The following is a 24,973-nucleotide window of genomic DNA, read 5'->3' on the forward strand; positions in this document are numbered from 1 at the left end:
ATAATATAATATAATATAATATAATATAATATAATATAATATAATATAATGCACTATATTATAGAGGAAACATAAATAAAGTCTACCATCAAAAATCTCCAGTTCGTCAAACTGCTTCTCGCTCTGGAACATTTCCACATAAATGGAGATGGTGAAGGAAGGCAGCACTCTGATGATCCAAGAGCAGGTCTGGGAGTTGGGGTAGTTTTTTGGGAAGCCCGGACTCAGGATTACACCAGAGGAGGCAGATCGCTCCTCATTTGCAGGGCACTGAGCTGTAGGGTAAACACAGCATGCACAGGAATCATGCCTATTATTACAAATCACAATGTGGTTATCCTACTAACAAAGATGCAAGCTCCAGAGTATTCCAGTAAAGACAGTAAAGTTTAAAAACTTTCTCTAACATGCGCAGTACTTCTCCTGGATTAGCCTCAGGGGCCGGGAGCCTTGGTTTGAGGAAGCAACAAAGTGATTTGAAGCTTTTTGTTAATCCACCCTTGTGGGCGGGAGGGTGGAGGAAACAAACCAGGAGAACTATCGCTTCTTCATGGCATTGTACAGAAAGTACAGACAAGCCAAACGGCTCAAATTGAAATACAACTAAAAGCTTTGCTGAGGATAACTCTCTTAACGAAAATGCTTTTCCCCCTTGCTCCCTAGGCAGCTGTCGACCATACAACAAAACAATGTTGCTTCTGGGGCTTCAGTTCTATCTTTTTATGGATTATATATTTTTACAAGCTTTGACTACAAGAATCACATTAATGATTCAGCATTTTTTATTTCAGATCGCTGATGCCAAACTTCTTTAAATTATTTAAGTGAAGTACTCTCTTTTGAATATGTTTTGTAAATATTGTAATTGTAACCATTGTAATTGTACATTTTATAACTGTAAGTTGTAAGCATTATTCAATAGATTCTTATAGTGCTTATCCTGCATTACCATAAAACAACTCGAACTATAGAATGTTTGTAAAGTTTCAGGTTACTTTTAAATCATCATGATGCTCTTTATCTGTCCTCACAAACATAACTTGAGGCCACTATATATTATTAGGTTAAATAGATGAGATAAATAGATAAATAGATGAGATTACCAAATGAGATTATCAAAATTCAGTATGCAACATACACTATATTGCCAAAAGTTTTGGGACGCCTCCTTTACATGCACATTATATTCTTTTATATTCTCTAGGCTAGCGTTGGGTGCGTCAGACAGAGTTATGACACGCACAGAGATGAGAATGGTATGGACTTATCTAACTGTGGGGGATACGGTGAATAAACTAAAGTCCCAAAAAGTGGGTGTGCTCCTTTAAGAGTTCCTTTCACTGGAACTAAAGGGCCAAGCCCAACCCCTGAAAAACAACCCAACACCATAATCCCTCCTCCACCAAACCTTACACTTGGCACAATGCAGTCAGACAAGTACCGTTCTCCTGGAAACCGCCAAACCCAGACTCGTCCATCGGATTGCCAGACAGAGAAGCGTGATTCGTCAATCCAGAGAACATGTCTCCACTGCTCTAGAGTCCAGTGGTGGTTTGCTTTACACCACTGCATCCAACTTTTTGCATTGCACTTGGTGATGTAAGGCTTAGATGCAGCTGCTTGGCCATGGAAACCCAATCCATGAAGCTCTCTACACACTGTTCTTGAGCTAATCTGAAGGCCACACGAAGTTTGGAGGTCTGTATTGACTCTGCAGAAAGTTGGTGACTTCTGTGCACTGTGCGCCTCAACATGCATTGACCCAGCTCTGTGATTTTATATGGCCTACCACTTCGTGGCTGAGTTGCTGTTGTTCCCAATTGCTTCCACTTTGTTATAATAGCATTAACAGTTGACCATGGAATATTTAGTCGTGAGGAAATTCCATGAATGCACTTATTGCAGAGGTGGCAACCTATCACGATACCACTCTTGAATTCACTAAGCTCTTGAGAGTGACCCATTCTTTCACAAATTTTGTAGAATCAGTCTGCATGCCTAGGTGCTTGATTTTATACACCAGTGGCCATGGAAATGAATGGAACACCTGAATTCAATGATTTGGAGGGGTGTCCCAATACTTTTGGCAATATAGTGTGTATTAAAGAAACTCTGCCATACTACCATAGCATAATACTTTACCATTTAAATAATTTACTGTTATTTTTTACATTACAGTAAATAGTTCAAATGCAAAAATAAAGATAAAAGAAAAAAAATGTAAATGAGTAATTACATTTTTCTGCTAAATATTATTTCTTTTGATTGTGAAATATATACCTCACATATTTCGACAGGTTTTCTTCACTGACCTTCACATGCTGGTGGTGGTCCCTCAAACTGCAGGTGAGAGTTCAGCTTACAGGTGACCTCATCACTGCCAACCAATGTAAATCCAGGAAAGCATCGATACCTCACAATATCACCTGCATGGTCAATAAGATAAATTCAAAATTTTTCGATTTTTTTTTTCATCATGTCTTTGATATTATTTTACAAATGGTCAGCTGTTCATACCAATTTCATAGTCCTGGTCTTCAAATAATATCTCTGCTTGTTCAACCATAGGGGGAGGAGGGCATTTCTTAAGCCGATAAGCTAAGGAAATGAAAAAAAAAATAAGTTTTTAAGCATTTTGACTTTTCATTTGCCTTTGTAAGCATGAAATGAGACACAAAACAACCCACCAAGAGTACAAATTACACATACAACATGTGACAACATACAGTTATATGGATCGACATACTGAGAGCCGTCACAAGAATACAGAGTTGTATTTAAATCACCCGTCTACAACTCACAAATATGCCAGACTTGTTTTGGAATGAAAGTTGGAAGTTTAGATGAAAGACTGGTTCATTTTCACACTCCGATTTTCCTATGCTGTTCAACACATGCCTGCATGCTGACACTGAAATCAAAGAGGCCAAAGGAAGCTTCTATTTTTGACTCTTCTAATCTCCTGAAATAACGTGATGTCATCAGAAGCAGCAGTCATGCCTCCTTAGTGTATGAAAACAAGTTGAATCCCATGCTTCGAATATATTTCGAGCAGCACTTTACGGTATGCATTGCACTTCAGTGGCAAAATTTTTCATTTAAAGGAGAAACTAACCATGGAAATTGAGGACAAAGAATCCACTTGTCGAGAAGTCGCTGTGGAACTTGATAAGAACCTGATTGAAAGTGCTGTAGGCTGACTCGAGGGCTGTGTTGCCGCTGAAAATCCCCAGCTGTGGGTAGCTTTGCTCTGGGCCGTCCCTGGAAGAGGGAAACATGCATTGAAATTACATTACAACCTGTGATCCTGCCATTAAACAGCATAATAATGCCTCAAAATTCCAAGTGGTTTGCGAAAATGTATTTACTTCCAAAGTTACAGTGAGATTGTGCTGACTTTTGAATAAAAGCATTACATTACAGACCAGCTTGAACGAAAACAGTAAAAAATGATGACTTAACAGACTAGTCTGCTTGTTTAATGACTTCTGAAGATTAACATCCAATATTTCTGAGAAAGCAGCGAAGATTAATATTTCCATTTTATTTTAATCAACTCAGTACTGTTTCAGATTACTCTTCTGCTCTGTGTTCTGTTGATATTAACAAAGTGAGATTTACATTCAGTTATTTCAATAACTTTAGTCAAAGAAATTAAGGTGAAGGTGAAAAAGAAAACACTGTTAAAAATGTATATGTTAATGTATTTGGTGGGTTGGTATAGTAATTCTTTAAAAATGACTGCATAAAAAAATTCATTACAATATTATAGAGAAAAGTAATTACTTAGAAAGAGTATTATGACAGGCTATTAATTGTTAATAATAAAAAAGTGTTAATAGCAGAGTATTAAGACACAGAAGGAATCATGGGAGTTGTCATGTTCACCTCTACAGCGACAGATCCAGCAACAAACGATAATGAATAATTGTGCAAAACAGTCAACTGCGGCTGGCTAGACACTACCAGAGATTGTTGGCTTTGAGGCTACAACTACTACTTCTGCATTTTTCAAGAAGCACACTGTGCTTCCATGGTTTCTACTGACAGCTTAGGATATGGGGGAATTGACGCTATTGGTGTCACTGGTTAAAATTATGGATTTCTCTGGATTTAAACACTGTTGGAAACATTTGGGATAAAGTAAGTACACAAGGCAATAAAATATATATTTCATTGTTCTAGTGGTTTTGGGATATTTTAAAGGGGTCATGAATTGTTTTTTTTTTGTTTTTTTTATACTGTTGTCTGAGGTCAACTTATGATGTTCGTATGGTTTATACATTCAAAAACATCATAATGAATAAGTAATAGGCTATTTTCTGCCCTGGTTTTGAGGCTCTCTCAATAAATGCTTGGGTTTTATGGGCGTGCCACACTGAAGACGTGAAAGTAAACGCCCACGGCTAGGATTGGATAAGCTTTGCATATTTAATGATCTTCGGCTCCCCTGTCAGTACAACGTGAGGGATTGTTTTGAAAGTGTGTGGGGAAACGGCAACCGGAATGAATCGCCCACAGGGCTCGCAAAATGTCTTTATCAAACAAACACAATGATTCATCTCTCATCCACCCACTATTGATTGGAATGTTATTATCTTATTACTTGGACCGTCCGATTGGGGATATAAGCGCGAACCGTACACACACACACGCGCGCCCCTTCAAGTCAAGAGAGTGAACAACGCACATCAAGAAAGGAATGTTATTTCACTATTTAAGATAGTCGGCAGGCCAGGCTTACGTTTTGGTAGCCCGTCTGGAAAACACAGCCCCGGGACGTTAGGCTTTGCGAGCACTGGCCCATACATGTCCAAGTCTGATCCTGAATCGCAATGAACCAACAACACCACAAATAAAGGATTCTCCAGCCTGTGACAGCGTGCTACAGTATTTTCAGTTAGACATGTACACATAATCAATACGATCTTTAACAGTGCAATACTATCACATATAACAAACATGTTTTACTTACATAAGTGTGTTGCTTCATTCATTCATGTAATCTCATCCTGTCAGCAAATCCAGTTTTTTGTTTACAAACCAATCCGTGGTGAACTGAAGGAACAGACTCGCAATGTCTTCCCCACATGAGCTGGCTATTATTCATCCATGCATTCATAATATTGGCATCCGAATTAAGCTTATGTGGTATGTTTATTGCTTAAACGTTCAATGCGGTTTAGCTCTATGTAGGCCTATATCATCTCAGGCACGAGTTGGTGGGCGTGGCTACAGAACCAGGTGTTGTTCTTTTTCTGTTGAGGCGGTGCTTCACCACACGATGACGTCAAGGTGTGGAATATTTTGAAATCGATCGTTTGCTGGGCCTGGTGTCTATAAAAGCTTTTCTTTGAGTAACAAGGAAGTTTTCAGCTCTGAAACTTACACGATATTATTTTATTACCATGACATTTTATATATCAAAAGCTCAAAGGAAAGTTGATTTCTCATTCATGACCCCTTTAATGCAAAAATTATACATATTGTACCTTTAATTGTTATCGTAATTAATTGTCGAAAATATATTTATATATGGGTTATATTCTTTCTTTCTAAGAATTACCCCAATGCTTTGAGTGAAAAGCTTCACAACTTCAAAGAAGACAGAACTTTTCTTGAAATTTTGCTATGCACTGACTACAGACTACAAATATTGGTAAACAAAGTGGAGCTCGATTTGCGTAACGATTTGCTTGATGTACAACAACAACAACAGCAGCATTAGTCTAGTCTGCAAGCTTAAATAATTGCCTTGTCCTCATCTCAGTCTGATATTTGCCAAACGACTCGTTAAATGGAGCTGTGCTCACCAGACGGCGATATAGTCAGTCACAGGCTCAGTTTGGAGCAGGGTAAAGTTGATGTAAATGCCATGACCATGAGGCACGGTGATGAGCCAAGTGCAGTCCTGAGAGTCTGGGTACTCATTTGGGTACTCTGGAGAGAAAATGGTGCCGTTTGGAGCCGTCACGTTGTAGCCACAGGGAGCTGTGTGCAGATAAACATTACTCAACCATGACTGCATTAGTAATCTGTCTTTCAGAATGACAGCAAATGTTAAACACCAGGGAATGCAGCAAAATCTGAATGTTAGGGGAATAACTCACCCAAAAATCTGACATAATTCACTCACCCTCATGTTGTTCAAAACCCATATGCTCTAAACCCCCACCCGCCGGCCCCCAAAATGTATAATTCTCCCAAAAGGACCAAAAGCACCATATAACACTATAAAAAAGACCTTCAAAACTATTGTATGACTTTAGGAGACTTTCAGGAGTCATATGGACTACTTTTAAGGTGCTTTTCTAATGTTTTCTGGTCCTTCTATGAGCTTTACAGAATTCACTGTGAAGTGTTGTATGGGGAAAAAAAACACGGCGTACAGGTTTTGGAATGGGAGTGCTTAAACTCATGACAAAATTTACATTTTTGGCGATATACTCCTATAAAGACTCCTATAGCTGAGAGTACTGTTTCATTTGCAGATGAGTGAAAACTGAGGAAGAGAACAAAACCTTCCCGAGGCTGCAAGAAAGGACATGGATAGAAGATACTGGCACAGAGTTCACAACACAGTAACACAGTTACGAAAGAAAGAAAAAAAGGCCCAATAGCCTTTGCAGTTCAGATTCTCTGCAAACGGAAGCCTGGGAGGAACAAGTTGAGCGGCTGATCGATAATAGACAGGTCGGCTTTCACACTACACTACCCACGCTAATCATCAAGGCTACAATTTAGAACAGCTCCCAGTAGCCTATGTCTCCACTGTTCAGGTCTTCAAAGTCTGTTTTAAAGATGGCTTTAAACTACAATGGCTCCTATTGTACTAGTAATACAAAGTAGTAAAACTTCAGTTAAAGAGCATAGTTAAAAAGGCATTTGGGAGGGTACCAATAATACCTTTGTAAGTCAGAGAATTTTTGATGCTTTCTGTTTCAAAGTGTGGGCAAAGAAGGCTAAAAATAACAGTGTGCTAATCAAAACTTGAGAAACTTAAAGAAAATGGGGATAGAGGGAAAAAGAACACATTTCTATACTTTCTTCCTTTCCCTTTACCTTCACAGTGAGGAAAGGCGTGGTTCCACTTCCTGTTGATTCCATGCTGGCACGTTAGCACAGGCTGGCCAACCAACACATATCCAGGGAAGCATTCAAATGTTATGGATTGGCCTGCATTGAAATCGCTGTTGATGATGTATCCATTGTGGAATGGATATGGGTCTTGACAGTTTTGTAATTCATACGCTAAAATAACAAAAACAAAACAAAACAAAACAGAACATATGAATATCTGTAAAGGCATGTCTGGAAGCTGAAGTATGATATTTACTAGTGGGCCCACATAAAATAATTGAATTGATTAAAATAGTTACCAAACACATGTGACTATCTTTTGTGAAACATAACATTTACATTTACATTTATGCATTTGGCAGACGCTTTTATCCAAAGCGACTTACATTGCATTCAAGGTACACATTTTACATTTTGTCAATTCTTGCTTTCCCTGGGAATCGAACCCATGACCTTGGCGTTGCTAGCGCCATGCTCTACTGTTTGAGCTATAGGAAAGCTACATACAATAAGATATTTATGCCAAATAGAAAAAAATAGAAATAGAAAAATTCTATTTTAGAAAAAATTTAGAAAAATAGAAAAAACAAATAGAAAAAAAGCCAATAAAATGGGTTTGACAACTCATTGTTGGATTCACTTATCTATTCCTTTATTTATTTACACTGATAAAAAAATATTCTGTGGTGAAAGTACAGAAGAAACGTATGTTATTTCTACAATGAAAAAGTTTGTTCAGACAAGAATAATAAAAAATAAAAAAAACTTTTTGTGACATCTGGAGTTCATTTTCTACTCAAAATGACGCATTTATACTCAAAAACTATCCATTGAATGTTACCATTATTGAGTATTGTGTACCAAGTATTGAGGTCTTTGTGTTTGGTTGGGTACCTCATTACCTATCTTGTGTAGATATGTTGTCTTATAGATTATACAACTTTTGGCTGGTTGAAAGTGTAAGAAGAAATCTACTGTGTTGTAGGGGTTGCACCGACTAGTCGACTAATCGACTAGTCGACTTTAATGCTCTGCCATGACGCTTTAAGCTTGACGTCAACTAGTCGCTGGCCTATAGAGGACACGCCAGGATAAGCCATTTCCTGACATGCAGGCTGCCAGGCTCTGTTTCCAACAGTTAAAAATTACATATAAATACATACTCAGAGAGCTCTCCACAAGACATGTTTGATTATACCATCTGGAAGCTCAAAATTGATCAGGAGAATGCACGCTTATTGTACAGGTCAGTTAATCACCGTTCTAAATGCGTGCTGCATTGTAACACACACACATAGCTTGCACATCACGCGGAGATCTCCCGCACGCCTTACACAAAACCATTCAGTAGTGCAGAAATGTATCAACACTGTTCTGTGATGTATCACTAAAATAGCTTCGAAACTGAAAAGTTATAACATATATTTCTCAGTAACTAAAACTCAAAGCTTATTAGTAGAGAGACGCTGGCAAGTAGAATGAATTCACACGCAATCGCTCTCTCCACTAATGCATTCATATAGCCTACATAATATTTATTGTGCTACTTTATCTGTATCTGATTCAGAACAAGCTGAAATCTGTGAGAAATATAACGACCAAAAGACAAAAGAACTGATACAAAAGCTGTTGTAGTAGAAGCAATAACCTTATGGGTAGCGCTGTGTCATTATGCCATAGCTGTCCTGTGCACAAGAAAACTTGTGTTCGCGTCTCAGCTCAAGGTTCAGGGTTATTTGTTTATTAATGAAGGTCATCAACGACTAGTTGACGTCGACTCGACTTTCATCACATAAATGTTGACTTGAAAAAATGGGAAGTCGTTCAACCCCTACTGTGTTGTTTACTTAAATGTTTTTAAGTAAAGCATACACTTTAAAAGCATGGCTTAATTCATTGTTTGAGTAAAATTTACAAAGAGTGAGTAAAATGTACTTGCAAAGTAAACTTCAAATGAGTGAAATTACTCAAACTCTGGCAACACTTTATTTCGATAGTCCACTTTAGACATTCTTCTAACTATCAGTAACTTTGCAACTACATGTCAACTAGCAGTCATTAGAGTATTGGTAGTCTGTCTGCCATACACTCACCTTAAGGATTATTAGGAACACCTGTTCAATTTCTCATTAATGCAATTATCTAATCAACCAATCACATGGCAGTTGCTTTAATGCATTTAGGGGTGTGGTCCTGGTCAAGACAATCTCCTGAACTCCAAACTGAATGTCAGAATGGGAAAGAAAGGTGATTTAAGCAATTTTGAGCGTGGCATGGTTGTTGGTGCCAGACGGGCCGGTCTGAGTATTTCACAATCTACTCAGTTACTGGTATTTTCACGCACAACCATTTCTAGGGTTTACAAAGAATGGTGTGAAAAGGGAAAAACATCCAGTATGCGGCAGTCCTGTGGGCGAAAATGCCTTGTTGATGCTAGAGGTCAGAGGAGAATGGGCCGACTGATTCAAGCTGATAGAAGAGCAACTTTGACTGAAATAACCACTCGTTACAACCGAGGTATGCAGCAAAGCATTTGTGAAGCCACAACACGCACAACCTTGAGGCGGATGGGCTACAACAGCAGAAGACCCCACCGGGTACCACTCATCTCCACTACAAATAGGAAAATGAGGCTACAATTTGCACGAGCTCACCAAAATTGGACAGTTGAAGACTGGAAAAATGTTGCCTGGTCTGATGAGTCTCGATTTCTGTTGAGACATTCAGATGGTAGAGTCAGAATTTGGTGTAAACAGAATGAGAACATGGATCCATCATGCCTTGTTACCACTGTGCAGGCTGGTGGTGGTGGTGTAATGGTGTGGGGGATGTTTTCTTGGCACACTTTAGGCCCCTAAGTGCTAATTGGGCATCGTTTAAATGCCACGGCCTACCTGAGCATTGTTTCTGACCATGTCCATCCCTTTATGACCACCATGTACCCATCCTCTGATGGCTACTCCCAGCAGGATAATGCACCATGTCACAAAGCTCGAATCATTTCAAATTGGTTTCTTGAACATGACAAAGAGTTCACTGTACTAAAATGGCCCCCGCAGTCACCAGATCTCAACCCAATAGAGCATCTTTGGGATGTGGTGGAACGGGAGATTCGTGCCCTGGATGTGCATCCCACAAATCTCCATCAACTGCAAGATGCTATCCTATCAATATGGGCCAACATTTCTAAAGAATGCTTTCAGCACCTTGTTGAATCAATGCCACGTAGAATTAAGGCAGTTCTGAAGGCAAAAGGGGGTCAAACACAGTATTAGTATGGTGTTCCTAATAATCCTTTAGGTGAGTGTATATCTGCTAACAATTTATTTTGATGCTCCCCAGTGGACCTTCTACTGACTATAAGTAACTTTACAACTGCATGTCAACTTATTTTACTTATACAAAGCCTAACCCTAAACAAAAAGTATACTTGTTTGTAGTGTCAACTGCAGTCTACTAATACTCTAATGAGAGTTAGTTGACATGTAGATGACAATTAACTTATAGTTAGTAGAATGTCTAAAAGTGGACCATTGAAATAAAGTAACCCAAACTCTAACTGACCAAGTTAAATTTACTTTATACTATGTGTAAATTGTACATAATTTAGTTAAGCTAATCTTTATGGAAGCTTGTTTCTGCCACAAATTAAAACATTTTAAAAGATAATTATTTTCTCAGAATTGTGAGATTTAAACTTGCAATTGCAAGTCCAACTCTGACGGGGGAAAAAAGATTATATCACGTTTATATCTCACAATTCTGACTTTATCTAGCAATTGTGTGTAATAAAGTCAGAATTGTGAGATATAAACTCACAATTGTGAGATATAAACTCACAATTGTGAGAAAAAAGTCAGAATAGAGAGACATAAACTCACAATTGTCAAGTCAAATCAAATCTTGCATTTGTTCATGTTTTGCCAACACGTTCTCACTCCCAACTCATTACCTATTGACGCTTGGTCAAGACCCCTTGGCATTTTTAACGCACAGGGTACCCCTTTAGCACCATTTTACGATGCGCAGGGTACTCCATTGATTTGCCCAATGCGTAAGATCAAGATGCATTTAATTCTTTGCATTTGTAAAAGTAGAAAAAGTATTTATATATATTTATAGGCTACTTTTATATTTTGGAGCAACTAACCCCACTCCCACCCTAAACCTACCCCCTTCTCAACAATACGAATCACAGTCCATTTAACATTTACCATTTTACCATTTAGTATGATGCAATTGGTCACGAGACCTATGAAAGCCAATGACATTTCACCATCAAAGCTGATGTAACGTTTCTTCGGGCGGCAATTTTTCAATGTGTGCATGATCTTCGGTGGATGGAGACGCTGATCGATTTTGGGGATTTTCTTCACACAAATCAATAATTTGGCCTCGGAACACTTGGAATATTTGCACTTTTTGAGTAAATTGTGCCTGCAGTCGTATCTGCCAGTTATATCCTATGTTTTATATCATATAATAAATGGGTAGGTTTTGGGATGGGGTTGGGTTTCGTGTTCAAACATGTCTAAATAGCATAAATAAATAAAAAATATAATAAATGTGAATACAATTATGCTGGCTGATTAAAATGAGAATCACACTCCAACATGTCATAATGGCAAAAACATAAAAAAAACTAAATCATGCGATAACATTCCCATGCCCAACTCGTCTGTGTATGATGCCAAAGGTTTGTCACTGAAATCAATGGAGTACCCTGCGTGACGAAAAATTACGCTAAAGGAGTATCTTGTGCATTAAAAAGTGATGCTGAAGGGTCCTGAACAAGCGATAATATGTGACGAGTTGGGAGAACGTGTTGGTTTTGCCCCCCACAATCAAAACAACAGTGATCATAAAGATAAGCATTTAAATATCATCATTCTAAGTCATTTTGTATGGAGATATAGAGTGAAAATTGATAAGCATTTTACGTATGTAGTCTGTTATACTGTTATAAATATCTCATTGATTTACATTACAAGCTATCAGAATTTCTTCTTACTTTGTAGCCATTCGACTAACATCTGCACCAACTTGAGCTTGAACTCCATATTCTCCTATATCATAATATATGAGCCATAAAAGCCTGATGTATCAAATATGATACAAAACAAAACACATATGCAATTTTTTTAATATTATTTTATATGTCAAGATTCACAGGGTTAAGATGCTAATTTGATTAGTGCCACAATTGTAAAATGACTAAAACTTAATTTGACTTCATTTCAAATTGAGCAACATTCATTAACGATACTAAAATAATGTTTCAAGGCATTTATGACAAACATACACGCGACAAACATGTTAATCTGCGTATAATCACCAGTTCGGTGAAGAAGCAGGAAGCTTGTCAAACTAGCATACAAGCATCTCTAGGCAGCTTTTCAGGTGCAGTGCTTATGATCAACAGCTTTATAATCGTATTATTTCATCCTGAATTATTGTTTGTGTATCAGAACATGGCATCAGTACCCCCCCCCCCCCCCCCCCCCCCCCCCGCAAAAGCCTGTCTGGCAGCACAGATCAAGGCTGTGCCTGGCTCTTTTCAACTCAGACTAGAGTGGATAAGAAAAAGAGAGACGAACAGTTTGACCTACAAGCGAGGAGACCAGACAATGGTGAGTTATTTATATCGAGAGGAATCCAAGTGCACATCCAAATGCACAATCTTATTGATTTTGAAATGCTTTCAAGACCCCAGCTGTCATAATGGAGTGTCCTCCCAGTGATCTCAAAGGAAGTGAATCTTTAGATATTTCCAATGATCCTGGTAAAAGGCCGTCACTCCCACATGAAGGGCCAATACAAAATCAAGGACAGCCAGTGTCTACAAGAGAAGAGCGATGTATGCAAATGGAAGGTTGGAAGTCACCCACCTTGGTAAGTGAGTTTGAAGCCCTGTCTGTTTTCGGAGTGGTCGCTGTAGAAGTGGATGATGGTTTCGTGCGTGCTGCTCAGCAGAGGGGGCGGCAGTTGGCTTCCACTGAACTGTCCAATCAGAGAGCTACTGTGGTGCGGCCCGTTGCGAACCTCTAAAAAATCGTGGTTATCCTCAGAGGTGAAGTTGAGAAATTTGATGTGTGCCCCTGCGGAGTGAGAGGTCACATTTCACAGTGTCAAACAGGCTGTGTGTTATGTGCATAATTTACATAAGAAATGTCTTTAAAGTGACAGGCTTTTTTTTAACCATTAACTCTGACAGGCCTGTGCAGAACTGCTGTTTCTGCTGCTCTGAAATGCTGTTAATTGGTGAATCTCGAATCGTTTTCCACTCATGTTCATATGTGTAAAGAAAAAAAAACTCCTAACAATCGTGTTTGCTCAGTAATTGGGTCCCTGTGAACTGTGATATTGCTAGAAAAGAGAAAGAAAACGTATTACTAACAAACTGATCTTTATTCTACAGACTCCAAAGACATTGCATGTCAGAATCTATGTAGCTATCTATCAATAAAAACATATTTATTTCAACTTATAAAAAAATATATATTATTTAAAAATATAAATAATACAAATTAAAGATGTATAGTTTTATTTTTTTATTTTTAAATAAGGGACCAATTTTTTGAGAGCACAAGTGAATCATTTAATAAAATCTTTCCATTTTAAATTAGTTCTAGTATTAAAGGGATAGTTCACGCAAAAATTGAAATTGTATCATCATTTACTCACCCTCATGCCGTTACAAATCTTTAAGATTTGATCAAATGAATGATAAAAAAGTTATTTGAGTCTCTTTGGCACTGATAAGAAAAAAAGAGCCGATCGTGCCGGCGCGACCACCGACTCGAGGGGGTTAAGAGACATAAATTATTATATTTTCTATGAAATCTGAACTTTGACACTTTAAAAAGTTCATAAATACATAGTAAAACGTGATCTCAGTCATTTTAAAAGAATGATAGCTTTATTTAATGAACAGATTTAATTTAGGCTTTTCATAGTTCAAATGTGGTTGTTTGCTACACAAGAGCCAATAAGGTTTGTTCTTGCATTTCAAGCAAGCACTTTTGATCTTCCCTGCTCTACGTATGTGTTCTGATTAATGTTTATGTATTAATAAACAACTAAATTAAACCAAGATATAAAGCATCCTTTTAGTGTCCCTTCAGAAGACATGCAATCAATCAATTAAACTTGATTCATATGGATTATGTTTATAATGTCTTCATGAAATTCTTCAGTTTTGGTTGCATGGAGTTTCAAGATAATGAAGTAACAGCTTATGGATTTGGAATGACATGACGGTGAATAATTGATGACTGCATTTTTGGGTGAACAATATATTTTAATTTTAAGACTTAAACTTAACACAATTATGTTATTGCTATAGTATCAGGGCACTGTTTTGCAGTAACTAGTAATTGGAACTGATATTTGGGAACCTACACAAGTTTTTATTTTATTTTATTTGTTACGATCTATTATGCCACTAACCTTCCTGACAGTGCTCGAGTATCACCTGACAGTGCCCGAGCTTATGCGCTGTGCTGAATTAACAGACGGTACTCTATTCTGTCACAGCTCCAGAAGGTTGCACAGTTTTACTTTCTCTCTCCATTTTATCTTAAAACATAAGCTTTATTTGAGTTTGACAATTTGGCAAGTCTCTTTCATGACTAAAATGTGACTAACATTTTAGTCAGATATAGTAAAATTAAAAGTTAAAAGTAAAATTTAGTCAGATATACATTTAGCTTATTTTGAGGAACTTGACTAGTCAAGTTTTTTCAACAAATTTTGACAGTTGACTATAGAGGAATTTTGAAAACTGGCCTGACATGATTCTTTGTGATGTATCGACGTATGCATGTTGACATATATGGAATCATGAGGTAGCCAACAATAACCAGCCATATATCCTCGTTCACTGCCAATGATAGGCGTAAATCGCGGGGGGGGTCAGGACCCACCCTATGGCTTGTCCCCCCTTAAAAATATCATTAAAAACCACATTGTATATTGTAATATAATGATATATACTTAAAATAACTGTTGTAAGTAGAAAAACAATACAAACTCAAACGGGGCAAAAAAATTTAGAAATTTAAATTTTGTTTTAAATTTAGAAACATTTCTAAAGTTCCCCCTCTCTTGTCTCACAAATGGTTTGGTCTATCACGCACCTCACCTACGCACACAAGTCCAGTGGGAGAGAACAAAGTTCTTCATTAGTTTAGGCTGTCCATAAGTCTGATATTTTAGCAATTGTTGTTTGGTAGCTTGTTCTAAGTCACCCACTACAACTAAAACGGCGATAAGCCTATGTGTAAACTGATATTAGGCTAATATTGTAGATCTAAGTTACCACTGTGTTGGGTTTTGCCCAATACTATATGGAAGAAGCAAGATAATTTAATAATTATATTACCGCATGGTGCTTTGTGTTGTTGGCCAGATAAATGACAGAGAAAAGAAAAAACGGACATAAGATAATTTTTCAGTGCACCAAAACGCCACACATATCCTTACAATAACAATTTTGGCTGTATTATTTGTGTCCCCTTCAAAAATTGCCCTTGAGAAATGTATTTTTTACTGTCGCCCCCCAACTGTTAGATTAAATTTACGCAATGCTGCCAATATGCATTATTAGTATACCATCCCTAAAATTTTCCACTTCAAGATACTGATGAATGGTTACATTTTTTTAAAGAAAAAGTTTGTGGATGTTTGTCATATTTTTAATTTATTGTCAAATTTTTATTTTACTTATTTACTTCATATTTGTGAAGTTGTTTTAGAAGATTCCTTAAAAAGCTTTGATTTTCTTCAGCAAATTCCGAGTCCAGGTGTTGTCGGGCCAGCCCTGACTACACCAGATCTGCTTATTTCTGGTTCTGTGGCTCTCACTGAAATTCTTCAACGTGTAGCCCCAAGCCGAGGAAACAGCACGGGGATACTCCAGTGTGAAATTTTACAATTACGGACCATTAACTTCACTGCATCTTCAACAATTATTCGGTCTTTGTCTCCAACTAGATGATTTGAACTTAATATTGTTACATAAAAAAAGATGGTTGGATAATACGACAATAAAAGAATCAAACAAGTCAGTCGTTTTCACTGAAAGCATGCGTCGCTCTGAGACGCCTAGGGCAGCTCTTTTAAAGATTAGCTTTATTGTCATTCTGATGTGGTGCTATCCCCTAACTGCACTTAACTCTACCTATTCAGACTGCCCTAAAAGCTATAATCAGCACCCACAAAGCCATCTGTGTGTCTTATTCAAATGACTGTAGCCTGTTAACAGTGAAAGCTAATGCATTTTTGCTACACAGCACAAACATGATGGTTCTTGCTCTTGTTTGTGCAGCGGCTGCTTGATAAGGCAGAAAATTGCTTTTGGATATCTCAATGTTACATTGTTTTCTTCCAAGTTAGAGGGGGTCGGAGAAGAAATAGTTGTGCTCCAGGATAAGTGTGAATGGCTTTTTTAAATTACATGCAATTACCTTGTTAACATCTGGAATGGTTCCTTTGTTCTCAACTCATTTGAACTGTGAGGCGGGAGAGAGCAAATGGGCTACGACTAAATGACTTCAGAGAGTTGCATCGACTGCCAAAGTCTCAAACAACATCTTAAAAGTTCAGATAAATGAAACCAAATAACACTTGTGTCAAGAGTCAGAACGTCAAATGGAAAGGAAGTATCACTTTGCAACTGTCAGTATTCAGCATTATGCTGTCTGCTTTTTGGGTAAATACCAGATGCATGAGTCTGTTCATGCAAATAGTCTGCTCAGTCAATGGGTGTCATTCATGAAACACGAGTGAATTTCTATGGGAAACATTTGGAAAACCTTCTTACGCAATTGTCTCATTCAATTCAAAGCCTTTGTTCCATCAATGAGACTCGCAGGGTAAACAAACTCATGAACACTGTCAAAATAAATTGTGTGTGAGCAAGCTTTAATCAAATATTGACATTTTAACTATTATTTCTTGACAAAACAAAGACATAAAATATTATGTAGGCTCTATTTAATGAAGTCTCTGATGTCCCCAGGGTGTGTATGTGTAGTTTTAGCTCAAAATACCCCACAGATAATTATTATAGCATGTTAAAATTGCCACTTTTTTGGGGTGAGCAAAAATGTGCCATTTTTGTGTGTATCCCTTTAAATGCAAATGAGCTGGTGCTTCCGGCTCCCTTTCAAGAAGAGGGTGGCGCTTCAAGAGCTTTTGCTCCAAGGTCAGGACAATCTCATCTCACGGAATGAAAATGTCAGAACAGAAACTCTCAGTAGCCGTGTTCAGTTAGAAACCGAGCCAGAGAAAATATGCTGGATGGAGATTTATGAAGTTTGTTGTACTTCACACAAAAGATGAAGCATCCGTTTCACTCCAGAAAATCAATGTAAGAGCTGAATAAAACACGGTACAAGAAGTGTGCATTAAAGTCTTATCCAAAAATGTTTTCTCCCCATTGCATTATTATCAGCATACACAGCGAATTATACAAAAACACTCATTACAACTAACAGTAAACAAATATACACAGATCTTTTGGGGGGTGCTTGATAAACTTTATATCTGTAAAAGAGCTCAGAAGAACTGTAATAAAGTGCGCGCTCTCCCTTTCATTACTGCTGTGACCATTATTGCTCTGGAGACTGTAAGCTTGATCACGAACAGCTGGTAAAGATCCATCCTTGAATAACAACTTTTTAGCAAAACCAGCCTTGTATTGTCCCTTGTTCACAAAGCAGTCTGGAGTGAATTGATTTGTGCAGACATAAATTAATTTAGATATATTTTGGGGCGCATTACCTTCAAAAATTTAACTAATCCACTGTGTCCGACTCCTCAGTAGCTCAGATGTTGGGAGGAAATTAAGACTCTTATGTTCACTCTTACGTCCAACAACAGAACACTGGGATTGCTTACGAGACATTGTTGTCACTACTGAGCATGGAGAAAATGGGGGAGCGTACAACTCACTGAGGATGGAAACGATGGTAATGCAGGACTGTCAGTCAGCGGCCATGGGTCGGGGCCTGAGCAGAATGACGTCATACTGCTCAGAGAATCAAAATGGCACGTCTAATGAGACTACTTTGGTTTAATGGGGATTTAAAAAAGGAGTGGGTGGATTTTTATCATTGTAGGGTGATTGTATTCACACAGTGCCAACACACATTTATGTCCAAACATCATGTAAAAGTGGATTTTGCATAATCGGTTCCTTTTAAAAAATTGCTAACTTTTTTATTTAACAATTCAATAAAATAAATAAACCAACTAGTTAAAATCAGACTTTCTTGGAAGAAAAACATCCAGCGCGCTGCAAAAGTGCTAAGATTTGCATGAGCCTATGCGACGCTGATGATAAAAAGTGCGACCCATTTTAATTCTATCGAGAATTTAGTAAAACACTACGGAGAAAGTCGAACATCTAAAACAGCCACTAAAATGACTGATGAAGGGAAAACATCATTCTGCAAGCTCTGAAACTCATGATGACCACATTTACTAGAATTTATCACTTTTTATTGTATTTATTGTGGTAAATTTTGACTAGTTGTAGAATTTATAATAGATAATCAGGTTATAGATTTTTCACTAATGATGTATATTGCACCTGTGGCATGTTGTAGCTATAGTTTCTAACTGTGTTGCTCTTTTTCATAACAAATGCTATAGATAAAAAAAAAAGTGAGGAGCCATCAATAGTCTTGCTTTGTAAATAAACCCTTATTGTAACAAATGCTATAGTTAAACAATTGCAAGAACTAAATATTAGTTTTAAGGCTGAGTAAGTTAGAAAGAGCTTTAAAATATGGACCTTCTTTCATAATTGACTAAACAATCCACCCATAACCACTCAAACAAAGTAACGGCACTTAATTTTTTTCACTTCAAGCACAGATTACTACTGTAAGTGATGAATTTCTGAGTGAAACGAGACAAACAAAGCACTGAAATTGACAGAAAAAAAAGAGATGATTTCATTCAAAAATATAACTAGCATCAGAAGTAGTTGGCTTTTTTTTTTATGAAGAATTCTGACTATATGTTTATTACTTGTTCACAATAAGACCATGAAAGTCCATTAAGAAAATAAATATGGCCAATTTTAATTTCATGTAGACTTGTAATCATCAGTAATTTCACTACTAGGGATGTAACGTTACATTGTATATTGAGATATCGCAATATAAAAATGCGACAAAATGATTTCCATCGTTGATGTAAACGTTACATTTGCAATATAGATTTAGTTTTATCCAAGGCTCAGTTTACTGTATTTATAAGGTATAATTCACTCACTATAATTCAGTCATGTACTCACCCTTAAGTCGTTTCAAACCTATAAGATTTTAATTTAACTAAAAAAACACAAATTAAGATATTTTTCAAGAAACTAGAGACAGATCCATTTTAAGTCCATTCTTCTCAAACTTAAAAGATCCACAAAAAAAAAACAGTCATAAAGGTATTGTAAAAATTATCATTTGAGGGGTCCAAATCCGAATCTGATCCGAATCCAAGTCTTCAGAAGATGCTATAGTAGCCTAAACACAAATGTTCAAAAAATGCTTGCGTGACGCGATAAAACAACATGAGAGTGAGTAAATGCAGAACTAATAATTTACAGTTTGGAATAATCATTTTGACATGCTTTCTTGCGATTAGAACTGTGATTGATTGCATTTATCATCTGATGCGCACGTGCTGCCGGAACGGCGTTCCTCAAAATAAAAGCACAAACATAATTTAAATCACCATATCACATTTAGTTTTAGTAGTATGATTATTCAAAGCATTTTAGATGGTTTATTCTTATATGTATATAAAGTATGATGTGCGCATAAGATGGACACTTTACTATCCCATGAGGCCACGGGAGAGGATTTATGAATGGGGGTGAAGGGACACAACTGAAGCTGGTAGGTCACATGATAACGACAACATAGCAGGTGTAGTACGTCGGGATTACATTCATACTACACTCATTCATACTTTATAGAACATACTTTTTTAACGGCCGTGAAGTTCATTCAAATTTAAATGTAGTACCTATAGTACGCGATTTATAGTGCGCGGCACGAGTACGGCATGAGAAGAAAGTGTTTCAGTGATATTACTACATTTAACTACTATATATAATGTTGAATATAATGTATAGTAATGCAATGGGGAATATTTGTGTGTCCTAATAATAATATAATTACAATATTATTTAAATAATAATTAAAAGTAGTAATTAAAAACATCTCTTCTTTATTTTGGCTTAAACATATTGTGATAAATATTGTATTGTGAGTTTACTATCGCGATGGTATCAATTCGTGACACGAGTGTATTGTTACACCCCTATTCGTTATTAAAGTTAGTTTCCCCTCAATGCTGTTCACAAAATGAAGAGGACAAAACTTCTTGAGAGAAACCGTTTAAAGTTGTAATCTCCAGACAGCTGATTCAGTAGCAGCTCTCGGCACACTCACCGTATCCGATGGGAAGCACGATTCTCCAGGTGCAGTCCAAGTTTCCAGGGTAGTTCCCCGCGAAACCCGGGCTCAGGACAACGTTACTCATATCGTACAGACTCCCGCCGCACTTCGCTAAAAAAACACAAGGAGACATAAAAGAGAATGCCAAAGGTGTTTGAAAATGAAAAACTTTGAAAAAAGGCATTCGGCTAAGAAAATGTGCCATCTGATTAGAATGGAAAGACATACCAATACAGAGTGGAGGGGGGTAATTCCAGCGACGCACAGTTCCTGGCATACATGTTATGTGAGAATGTCCCTGGAAAGCATAAGATACCCCAGGTGATACCCTTTTCTACCGGTGTGCAGGTGAGGCATTCTGTATTTGTGTGTCAGGGCTGAGGAAAATCAGCACCATACCTGAAGCACGTATCCCGGCTCACAGCTGAATGACACAACCTCATTCACCATGTACCTGTCACCATTCTTGATGCCATTGGCTGGGATCACGGGTTCCGGGCAGGTAGTCAGTCCCACAGCTAAATGGATGAGAGAAGGCATCGAGATACAGAATCAGCATATTACACCACGGCTCTCAAAAACGGATCAAATTATAGTGTCAGGTATTCCCAATCATTTGAACGCATGTGCTCATTGTAATTTTATGCTGTCTTTTATCCACTCGATTTCAGTGCGTAAATTCGGTACCATAATAGACTGCGCAAGATGTTGCCATGGCAACGGCTGTGGTGTGGTTCATGAGAGCGTGCTTTCTGCATTTCTCTTGTTGAGATATGCCACACGACGGGTGGCTTTGTCACAGTGGTGTGCTTTTTTCTGTATTTTTGCAAACATCACTCATTGAGTGTTCGTTTGGGATACAGTGTACTGCATAAATATGTCTACAAACAAAAGAAGATGAAAAGAGAAAATTGCTTTTGTGATCTATGATGGTCACTGCAACTCAATTATAATAATACATTAATAACAAAACATTAAGAGACAATTAGTCAATTAGATCTGAAGGCAAGATGATGATTCATTGTCAGGCACCGTAATGCTAAAGCAGAATTTATGTGTTATTTTAGTATCATTCAGATACTATTATAGTTTCTATTAATAATTTTAATTATTTTTATTTGTATATTTCCATTCGCATTTTAATTTTGTTGTCATTTTTTTTTTATATGTCTATATAGTTATTCATTTTCACTTCAGTTTTAGTTATTTTAATACATCAAGTTGAGACATTTTGCCTTGGAAACTAGCTAGTATTTTATTTTATTAAAAATGTTTTTTTTATGGTTTTAGTTTTAGTTAACTACAGTGACCTTGCTGTGGCGTCTCTCAGAGAATGTACTATGAAACTGGGCAGGGAAAGAGCTTATGTTCTAAGAGCTGAGCCAAAGATGACAGCTCAAAGCTGATGGCGATGTGGCAAATTGAAGCGGTTTGCCAAGACCGTTTCTCTCTCACTCCATTTCATCTTTATTCATAGCCCTCCAGTACATCAGAGTCAACATGATTCTTAAAATTTCAACAAAGCTAATGTTGCAGCATATATTAATCTGAGTGGTGTGTGGTGGCCCTCTGAAATGAAAAGGCAAAGTCTCTCTCCGCATTGGAGTTTTTTATTTATTTTTTAGTTCAGTTCCATTCAGTAAATAAATTCTGTTCCAGTTCCATTTGGTGTGTCTGGGTTGAAGTCAAAATGAACAGCAAGAAAATAACATTTTCTATAAATAGTTTTTTCACTTTACATCAAAGTGTAAATGTGCAGAATAAGCTTTACTGACTGCAGAAACTACTGTGGGTTTTATTATTATTATTCATATTATTTAGTACATAACAGAAAATATGATGCTTATAAAAAAAGGGGAAAAAGACATCACAATAAACATTAAGATCTTTCAAAGTTGTCTTTAATTATAGTAAACTAAATTAAACATTGACTAACAAAAAGTGAAAATTCTACTTTTATATTTCATATTATCGCTAGTTTAGTTTAGTGAGATCAAAATGTAAAAGCCAAAAAGTAAAACATATTGATTAAGTGTGTTTTTTTCTTTAAATAATCTATTTAATTATCTTTTCACTTTGTATGAATGTCTTTCAGAAAATTTATATTTTTTAGTAATATTAAATAAAAATGTAAGGTTTGAATCAAAGATCAAATTAAATCACCATGGCAACAAATAAGTGGCAGGAAAACTAAACAAAGGAACACGTGACTGAAAATAAAATAAAATCCATGAAAATGAAACTAAAATCAAATAACTGAATGTTCGTGACAAACACTAATAATAATAATACAGCAACATAGTTGTATACATAGTATGAGTATTTTTTGGTTTGTTACTAGTAACTGTTGGTCTGCTTTTATTAGTAGTAGTTTATTCAGACTATTAGTCATTACATTCCTCAAAAAAACATTGCAAATGTCACCATTAAAGGTGCGCCTTAATTAAACTGAGAGGTCGCTAAAATTCCGTTCACTCACATATCATAATTTCAAGTAATTTCAGTTTCATTTGTGGTGATGTTTCAGTGGTTGAGTTGTTAGTGATGTAATTACCGGTTCGGCCCATTCAGGCTGATTCACAGACTGGTTTCTCAAATGACATTCACGGAAATTATCAGATACTATCACCTTGACAGAGTCATCAGCCAATCATAATCATAGTTCAACTGAGGCTCTGCTTCTTCTCCAGTGACTTTCACCTGCATTGTGCTGTTACCCAACACATTCATGCTTTCAAAGCTCAGTGAGAACGTGATGACCTTAAGCTGAGGAAAAACAAGAAGATGATTTTACATCTGCTGGTGTCGCTGTTGTACAGTGTTACTTAAAATGACTAATTTACACATAGTTTGATGCATATTTCTTTTGCTTTATCTCTATAGTTATTTTCTCATTTGTTTTTTGTAAGATACGCTTGCCAGCTTTTCCTCCGAAATAAAAAATGCCCCAGATTAATCCACTGGAACACAGAGTAAACGAACAAAGAGCACAAGAAGGGAAAGAGTCATAGAAAGAAAAAGAAGAGAAAAGCTTATCTGAGGTCACCCCAGGGTCAACATGCCTCTAACTCCTAGAACTCCACATTGCACTTATCTGTTTACTTACCAGAGATGCAAATAAGGTATTAACTGTATTTACTGAGGCTTCTTACAGTGTATAAGAGCAGATAGAGTTTTTTAATGCTGCTTCTGATGGAGTTTAATCAGTTTGACTTTACAACATCAACATACTGTTATTTAAGCTTTTTTTTAGACCAAAATGTTCAACTGTAACTCCTAGCACTTTCAGATTCTCAAATGTTTTATCTATCTATCTATCTATCTATCTATCTATCTATCTATCTATCTATCTATCTATCTATCTATCTATCTATCTATCTATCTATCTATCTATCTATCTATCTATCTATCTATCTATCTATCTATCTATCTATCTATCTATCTATCTATCTATCTATCTATCTATCTATCTATCTATCTATCTATCTATCTATCTATCTATCTATCTATCTATCTATCTATCTATCTATCTATCTATCTATATCTATTTTGGGACTAGTCACATGTAACATTACTGCAGCCAGTGGCACCCTAAACTGCCCTTTCACAGGCGAGAGAAAGAAACATGGATAAATTGGGATGTCCCACCAGGAACACTGCCCTCAGAAACAGACAAATGGGACATGCAGAAATTGAATTGGTATGGTGGTTTATATGGAGGCTTGGTTGGAGCACACTAAAGGTCACAGTCTGAAAGGGTCTAACACACATATACACATGCACACACGCACGCACGCACGCACACACACACACACACACACACACACACACACACACACACACACACACACACACACACACACACACACACACACACACACACACACACACACACACACACACACACACACACACACACACACACACACACACACACACACACACACATGTTGGGTTTTCATGTTTTATGGGGACTTTCCATAGGCGTAATGGTTTTTAAACTGTACATACAGTATATTCTATCCCCCTACACTGCCCCTGCCCCTAAACCTACCCATCACAGGAGACATTCTGCATTTTTACATTTTCAAAAAACATCACTTAGTCTGATTTATAAGATGTTTTCCTCATGGGGACCTAAAAATGTCCCCACAAGGATGAGGATTTCGGATATTGCCATCTTTGTGGGGACATTTTGTCCCCATAAAGTAGGGATTACCAGTCCACACACACACACACACACACACACACACACACACACACACACACACACACACACACACACACACACACACACACACACACAAAATATTTGAGGTCTCTACTAATGCTAATGATCTGTTTTAAATAAGGAAAACTAATGATCTAATGCAATGCAATTTAAGTGTTCTGTTGTCCAAATACATTGTGAGGCTGCTGTAGAT

General features: G+C 37.1%; 1 protein-coding gene across 2 annotated transcripts in view; it reads right to left on the minus strand.

Annotated features, from left to right (window-relative positions):
• The window catches only part of LOC307142376 (CUB and sushi domain-containing protein 1), a 787,545-nt gene that overhangs the window by 80,466 nt on the left and 682,106 nt on the right, over positions 1–24,973 (minus strand). For both annotated transcript variants that reach the window (XM_079843154.1, XM_079843155.1), the window contains 10 exons: positions 20,949–21,067; positions 20,778–20,847; positions 20,544–20,660; positions 12,969–13,178; positions 7,063–7,251; positions 5,814–5,991; positions 3,116–3,261; positions 2,518–2,598; positions 2,313–2,426; positions 87–275 (listed from right to left, as the gene is read on the minus strand). In XM_079843154.1, coding sequence (XP_079699280.1) covers positions 87–275; positions 2,313–2,426; positions 2,518–2,598; positions 3,116–3,261; positions 5,814–5,991; positions 7,063–7,251; positions 12,969–13,178; positions 20,544–20,660; positions 20,778–20,847; positions 20,949–21,067 — 1,413 coding nt within the window. The remainder of the gene's footprint in view (positions 1–86; positions 276–2,312; positions 2,427–2,517; positions 2,599–3,115; positions 3,262–5,813; positions 5,992–7,062; positions 7,252–12,968; positions 13,179–20,543; positions 20,661–20,777; positions 20,848–20,948; positions 21,068–24,973) is intronic.

Source organism: Gobio gobio, assembly GCF_949357685.1.
Source record: "Gobio gobio genome assembly, chromosome: 18".
Taxonomy (NCBI): Eukaryota; Metazoa; Chordata; class Actinopteri; order Cypriniformes; family Gobionidae; genus Gobio; species Gobio gobio.